The sequence below is a fragment of the Triticum urartu genome, unplaced genomic scaffold (assembly GCF_003073215.2).
Source record: "Triticum urartu cultivar G1812 unplaced genomic scaffold, Tu2.1 TuUngrouped_contig_7697, whole genome shotgun sequence".
Classification (NCBI taxonomy): Eukaryota; Viridiplantae; Streptophyta; class Magnoliopsida; order Poales; family Poaceae; genus Triticum; species Triticum urartu.
Window position 1 is genome coordinate 5,069 of NW_024118566.1, and position 6,384 is coordinate 11,452.

The window sequence follows — 6,384 nt, forward strand, 5'->3', positions numbered from 1 at the left end:
CCAAGCGATGATTTTCCATTGCATTTAATCATAAAACGTGCTTGTTCATGTCCACCTACAATTTTAAAGTTGAATTGCATTGCCAAAAGCGAGTGAGTTTCTTTGGAGTGTTCATGTACGATTTGGCAAGGGTTGCACGCATAGGAGAAGCTGGCGCATGTCACATGTGACTACTGAGTCGCCACTAATGGGATCCATACTCATTTGAAGCGGGAGCAACTAGAATAGAAAACAGCGTTGTGGTACAAAAATAGAAAAAGTCGACCTGGACCGTCGGATCCAACATGGATGGCCCATATTCTAGTGGGGGATCTGTGCGCTCTTGTTTACAAAATAGCCCCTCATTTCTAGTTATTTTACTCCCAATCTCCGCATGTTTTTGACTGGTCGTGTCCTTCTTCCAAATCGAGCCGCGGCGGGTGAGCTCCAGCAAATCCCTAACCCTAATGGCTTGCGAATGGCGACGGCGGCGTAGATCCTGTACCTAGCTGGGCTAGTTTGTCTGCTGGAGGAAGGTTTCCATCTCTGCCCCAAGCTGTACCTAGTTGTGCGACCTTGGCTACAGGAGGAATCCTGGTCGTCTCGCCGCCGGCGGTCGGACTGCCCGGGCGGACCTCTCCTGTTCGGCGCCGCGACGTTGGCTGATTGAATCTCCAGGTACCATTCCCCAACGCCAATTTACCATTTGTCTTACCCCCAGTACAATCAACAAGATCTGGAGGTGGTATATTCCATGGCTGATATTGCTCTAACGCTATAGATTTGCAGGCATTATTGCCATTGCAACAAACTAAACTCCATGTGTTTTTTCCAGTAGCTCAACTCCACAAGGCTCCCCCTCCCCCTGTGTGCCTAGCTTCGACATCTACTGACGGCAGAGAAGAAATCTTGAGTCTTCACGAAAGCAGGTTTGCCATGCTCTGAATTACTTCTGTCAACTTAGATGAAATTAGGAAAGTAGTGCATCGTTATGATTGATGCTTGATGATGCATCCATGTTCCTTTCTAGGCAATCATTTAGTCTTTGATGTAGTGTAAAACGTGTAGGAAATGCTTAAAAACGTGAGATGTACAACGAGCCAGGTAGCTGAAGATCATTGCTTAAAAACAAGAGCACCGCACCACTGCACCAGTAAACCAACAATGTGAACTCATGGCACTGATCTGCATTTTCTCAGTCAGACTATTTTTCACAGAATTCAAATCATACATCTGGACTTGCCCAACCCTACAAAAGTACTTTCAAAAGCTAGAGGAAAACTCTTTACGTACAATCAGCCAGATTACCCTTTTTCTTGTTCCATCATATAAGATCTTCGAGCAATTTGGTACTGTGAAACCTTGTTAACTTGCTGGAACTGTACATGAGAACGAACTAGTCTCATCTACCTGTTAAAGTACTTGAAAGTGAAGTGCTTGTCAGCACAAGACTAAAATTCTGTACACACTTGCAATATGTACCATTCACTGGTTTTTGAGAGTTAACTATCTATTTGTCCAGTGATGGCAATGAAACCAAAAATCATGCTAGTTTTCTTGTTGTGAAACAATTGTGTTCGCTCATTGATCTTCCTCATTTAGTTGTAATAACACATTGATTGTAAAAGAAAGCTGCAACTTTTTTTTACCTTCTTGCATGTAAAAATAAGTCTCCTTGTGTGAATCTCTTTAATGTGCAACCTTAACTTTGCAATCTTGCAATTGGGCTGATTTCTCATTTTGTTGTATTCAAGGTGACTGAACAATCAGCTATTTGGATTTTGGCGTAGAACACATTTTCTGGTTTGGTATGATGGATAGAGGGAAGTAGTGCTCGTCGACTACTAAGCTGGCCCCTAGTGTTCTTTCGGTGCATCTCGACCTGAAATGGAGGGAAGTAGTGCGACGTCACCTTTAGAAGAGCCAACATTTCCAATAATTGCAAATTGTGTGCCAACTCTATCAGGTGAGAACACATGGTCCAAAAGGCAAATAATATGTTGACACTAACTAATATTCTGTTAATCCCTTCTTTGATGTTGTTTGCCGAAAAATTATTTGCAGCTGTGGAATCGGTCAACAGTGCCGAAAATCAAGTTTTCAGCGATGCTACCTCATTTGGGGAGATTAATTCTCCAATGCTTCTCATTGATGATTCCAGTACACCAAAGAAGAAACAATCCTTCTCTCAAGAGGTATCAACGTTTGTCACATCTTACAATACTTGTAAAATGGCCTTGAGTATGGCAAATAGTACTTTAAGTTTATCTGTTTCAAAATGTATGAATTATTGCAATACAAAATTCGATTTCTTAAGTGAATATAGCATCTACTTTGTACAAGTCAATGTGATATCACCGTGGTCATTGGTACTAAACATGCAATTTATGTTGTAGGGTTCTTTGTATAAACCCCAATGTCACGAGGAATTGAAGCCTAAAGTAGGGATGCTATTTGATGATATTGGCTCGGTCCTGGAGTTTTATAGGACATATGCACACAATGTTGGATTTGGTGTACGTCTTGGTCAGCAAAAGGTCACCAATAATGTGCTTCAATGGAAGCGCTTCTTGTGTGCAAAAGAAGGCTTTCGGCCTGAGAAAGGTATGGTTGTTGTTGACCCTTCAAAGAAAAGGAGAAAGGTGAAATTGACTAGATGTGGTTGTGAAGCTTTTATCTATGTCACCCGGGAAAGTGATGGCAAATATAAGGTAGCTTCACTCAATGAATATCACAATCACCCTTTTGTGCCACCTAGCCAGCAACACTTCACGATTGCCACCCTTAGATCTAATCGACAAGTTAGTGAGAGAGTGAAGTCAACACTCCACGATTGCCAGAAAGCCAGTATCGGTACCGCCTTAGCATATAGGTTTCTGCATGTTGGTGCAGGGGGTTTTGACCATGTTGGCTGCACACAAAAGGACCTAGAAAATCACTATGGTGTATTGAAGAATAAAATAAAAAATTGTGATGCTCAAATGCTAGTGGACCAACTTGGTAGATTGAAGGCTCTCAATCCTGCTTTTTTCTTTGAGTATGAAGTTGACGAGGTTGGTACATTGCTCCATTTGTTCTGGACAGATGCGACAAGTAGGAAAAATTATGGTCATTTCAATGATGTGCTCTCTTTTGATTCAACATACAACACTAACCAATATGAATACACCTTTGCACCCTTCACTGGAGTAAACCATCATATGCAAAGTGTCTTTTTTGGGGCGGGGTTTCTACTTCATGAGACAAAAGAATCTTATGTTTGTTTGTTCAAGGCATTTCTTAAAGCAATGGGTGGGATTGCTCCTACAGTGATCATAACTGATGAGTGTATTAGGATGAGGAACGCTATTGCAGAAATTCTACCGAACAGCAAACATCGATTGTGTATGTGGCACATTATGAAAAGGTTCCTGGGAAGGTCCGTCCTGAATTGAGGAATGACCTTGGTTTCTATGGTAGGTTGAAACATTGTGTCTGGAATTCTGAAACACCTACTGAATTTGAGGATAGATGGAAGTCTTTTATTACAGAGTTTAAGTTGGAGGACCATGAGTGGTTCGCCAAAAGGTTTTAGCTTCGTGCGACATGGATACCAGCATATTTCATGGATATTCCCTTAGCTGGTCTTCTTAGGACAACTTCAATTTCAGAGAGTGCAAATTCGTTCTTTAAGTGTTTCATATGTCGGAAGCTCACTTTTGTTGAGTTTTGGCTAAGGTTTGACACTGTGTTGAAATGTCAGAGGCAGAATGAGTTGATTGCCGATAACACAAGCAAGTACACAACAAGTGAATTGTTGACATCATGGGAGATAGAGAAACAAGGTAGGGAGGTATTCACACATGAGATTTTTGAATTGTTTCAGGCTCAGGTGCTTGCTGCAAGGAATGATTGTGATGTTCAAAACACAACAAATGGTGAGGGTATTAAAGTAATGTCTGTTAGCGACCAATACAACAAGATTAGAGAAGTGTGTTATGATACAACAACCATGGTTGCTAAGTGTTCTTGCAAGCTTTTCGAGTCCAAAGGAATTGTGTGCCGCCACATTATCCGAGTACTGAGGGGTGCAAAAATAAATGAATTACCTAGCCTTTATGTTCTCAAGCGGTGGGAGAAAAATTGCAAAAGGTATATTTCTTGCAATTTAGATTTAGAAGAGATAATGCTTATTTGCCTTGACATATGTTCTTGCAATTTAGATTTAGAAGAGTTAATGCTTATTTGCCTTGACATATGTCATGATGTGATTTTTTTCCTAGGGACATTATGTTTGATGGGGAAGGAAACGTACTTGAAGAGAATTTCATTGACCCAGTTGACATGGCTGTGAGAAGAAAGATATCTGCTGTCAGGAATAAGCTAGAAGATCTCATACGAACTGCTAAGTGCTCCATGGAAGGAGTTGGATTTCTCCACACCAGCTTGTGCAAGGCTGAGTTGGGTTTGAGGCAGCTAGTACCGGTCGTACCATGCGATACGCAAGAAAATGAGGAGTCATTTATTGGTAGCATCATTCCAAAGGATGTCACCATCCTCACACCTATTGATATCAATGCAAGGGGCACATGCTCTAGAATAAAGGGGCACAGGGATGGTGTGAGGGGTGGATCTGGTGACAAGAAAAGAAGGCCAGGAATTCATCAAAAAGTCGCACGCAAATGTAGCATTTGTAAGAAAGTGGTATTCCATGATGCAAGGACATGCTCTATGAAAAATATTACACAAGAGTAGAGGTTTGTGATTCTTCTTTCTTCTAAGAGAACCACTTTTTTGTCTTACTATAATGTATGACATGAAATTATTTGTTAACACTATTAATCCACATCTAAAAAATAGTCATAGGACTCCATTTTAAAAATTCAAACCCATTTCTTTCTCCTTACTATTTATGCTTTGTTATGTAGATGTAGGAAACTATCATGTTGTTGTCTACATTGGAGTAAGAGTGAAATGGGACCTCATCAAACATAGCACTCTTCATCGAACATCTCTAGTTGTATATGGTTTCACTGCCATTTTGCTCTAGGCTCACATAATTTCCTGCAATATGAGATCCCCGCCCTAAATTCTATGAGCAGTCAACACAACCAGACCTTGAACAACCACAAAATTATTCTAAAATGAAATGTGGCTGCATGCTAGTTAACATGTAGTCATGGTTGGCAATGTCCAATTCAGGAAGCAGTTTACATGGTCTCTGTTTTATGAAGAAATATTATATGAAAATATGGGTATTTTCCCCTTTTGACCCTTACAGAAATGAATCGCCCATAAATACATATAATGTTTGTTCTAGATTTTTTTTGAACAGGTTTGTTCTAGATAGTAACAATACCCAAATGATTTAGCTGGTTATATTGCATTACAATCATCTTTCCACTAACGTATTCGAGAAAACGCTGTAGGAGATTTCATCTCCCCTGTGGAAATAATACCTGATCAAATATTTTAAGTATGGATGTGTGAGACTGTCTTGTGCTCAAACTGATTCAGATTTTGTTTGGTGTCATCTTTCCAGCACATCAACCTCCATGAGCAAGAAGTACCAACTCCGAAGATGCTCATGTCCATGCTGCCAGATTACGACGAGAGAGCAAGTCTTGCTTGCTGCCAAACCCGCTATAACTGAGTGGTCTATCCACTGTGCTTTGCACTGAGTTTGTATCAGACTTGTAGACCATGGACCAGTCCTCGCTGAGAATTGATGAGAATTATGTAGTTCTGTATATGGTACTGTAGTTGTTAACCTGTTGTATGCATGTTCCTACTTATTAGTTCTGCCTGTTTCGCTTCCTGTGTTCGTGCATATAAGAGCTATTGTGTTTGGATGATAGATTTTTCTACTTGAGTCACTTCTGTTCATTTGATTACCGATTTATGTGTGGCATGGTCCAGCTTGACATATATTTGAATGAGATGACTTCAATTTTATTTGTATGCAAATATTGTGATATATATTGACAATTTTTTCAGGGGCCAACAAGTTCAATTTTAATGGGTAATCAGTGAGACGGAGCCTCAACGTTGAGAGGATTTGAAAATTAGTCTTATCTACTGAGGACAAAACGATTGAATATGAGAAAGTTGGGGTCATACTGTAAAAGTCATGTTTTATATGCATACATTATCAGGGGGTTTTCCATAAAATGTCCATTAAGTGTCTGGGATGTCTCCACTAGAATATGGGCCATCCATGTTGGATCCGACGGTCCAGATCAGATTTTTCTATTTTTGTACCACAAGGCTGTTTTCTATTGTAGTTGCTCCCATTTGAAGCTGCGTTTTCTTTGGTTAAGGAAACAATGGCGACTTGAGTGATGTGACTGGTATTCATCCTTGCTCCGCCTCATGTAGAGTGGCAGTCATATTTCGCTTCCGAGCACATTTTTGAGAAGTAGATAT

General features: G+C 40.3%; 1 protein-coding gene across 2 annotated transcripts; it reads left to right on the top strand.

Annotated features, from left to right (window-relative positions):
• The first annotated feature begins 372 nt into the window (after positions 1 to 372).
• On the top strand, positions 373 to 5,860 carry LOC125531638 (protein FAR1-RELATED SEQUENCE 5-like). 2 transcript variants are annotated; one of them, XR_007293383.1, is made up of 8 exons: positions 376 to 657; positions 815 to 908; positions 1,734 to 1,945; positions 2,044 to 2,174; positions 2,376 to 2,583; positions 3,845 to 4,110; positions 4,242 to 4,715; positions 5,501 to 5,860. XR_007293383.1 is itself a non-coding variant. In XM_048695965.1 (5 exons), exons 3-5 carry the CDS (start codon positions 1,867 to 1,869, stop codon positions 3,411 to 3,413), a joined length of 1,248 nt encoding a protein of 415 aa, XP_048551922.1. In that variant the 5' UTR covers positions 373 to 657; positions 815 to 908; positions 1,734 to 1,866; the 3' UTR covers positions 3,414 to 3,838. The 2 variants fall into 2 exon arrangements, 1 of the variants encoding a protein (XP_048551922.1); XM_048695965.1 differs by lacking the exons at positions 3,845 to 4,110; positions 4,242 to 4,715; positions 5,501 to 5,860 and having other exon boundaries at positions 373 to 657; positions 2,376 to 3,838.
• Positions 5,861 to 6,384: the final 524 nt, after the last annotated feature.

Excerpts from the sequence above, each read along its gene's own strand:
- LOC125531638 (XM_048695965.1), top strand. The coding sequence starts at position 1,867 with ATGGAGGGAAGTAGTGCGACGTCACCTTTAGAAGAGCCAACATTTCCA. Across the intron at positions 1,946-2,043 it reads TTGTGTGCCAACTCTATCAG|CTGTGGAATCGGTCAACAGT; the intron begins GTGAGAACACAT and ends AATTATTTGCAG. Across the intron at positions 2,175-2,375 it reads AACAATCCTTCTCTCAAGAG|GGTTCTTTGTATAAACCCCA; the intron begins GTATCAACGTTT and ends TTTATGTTGTAG.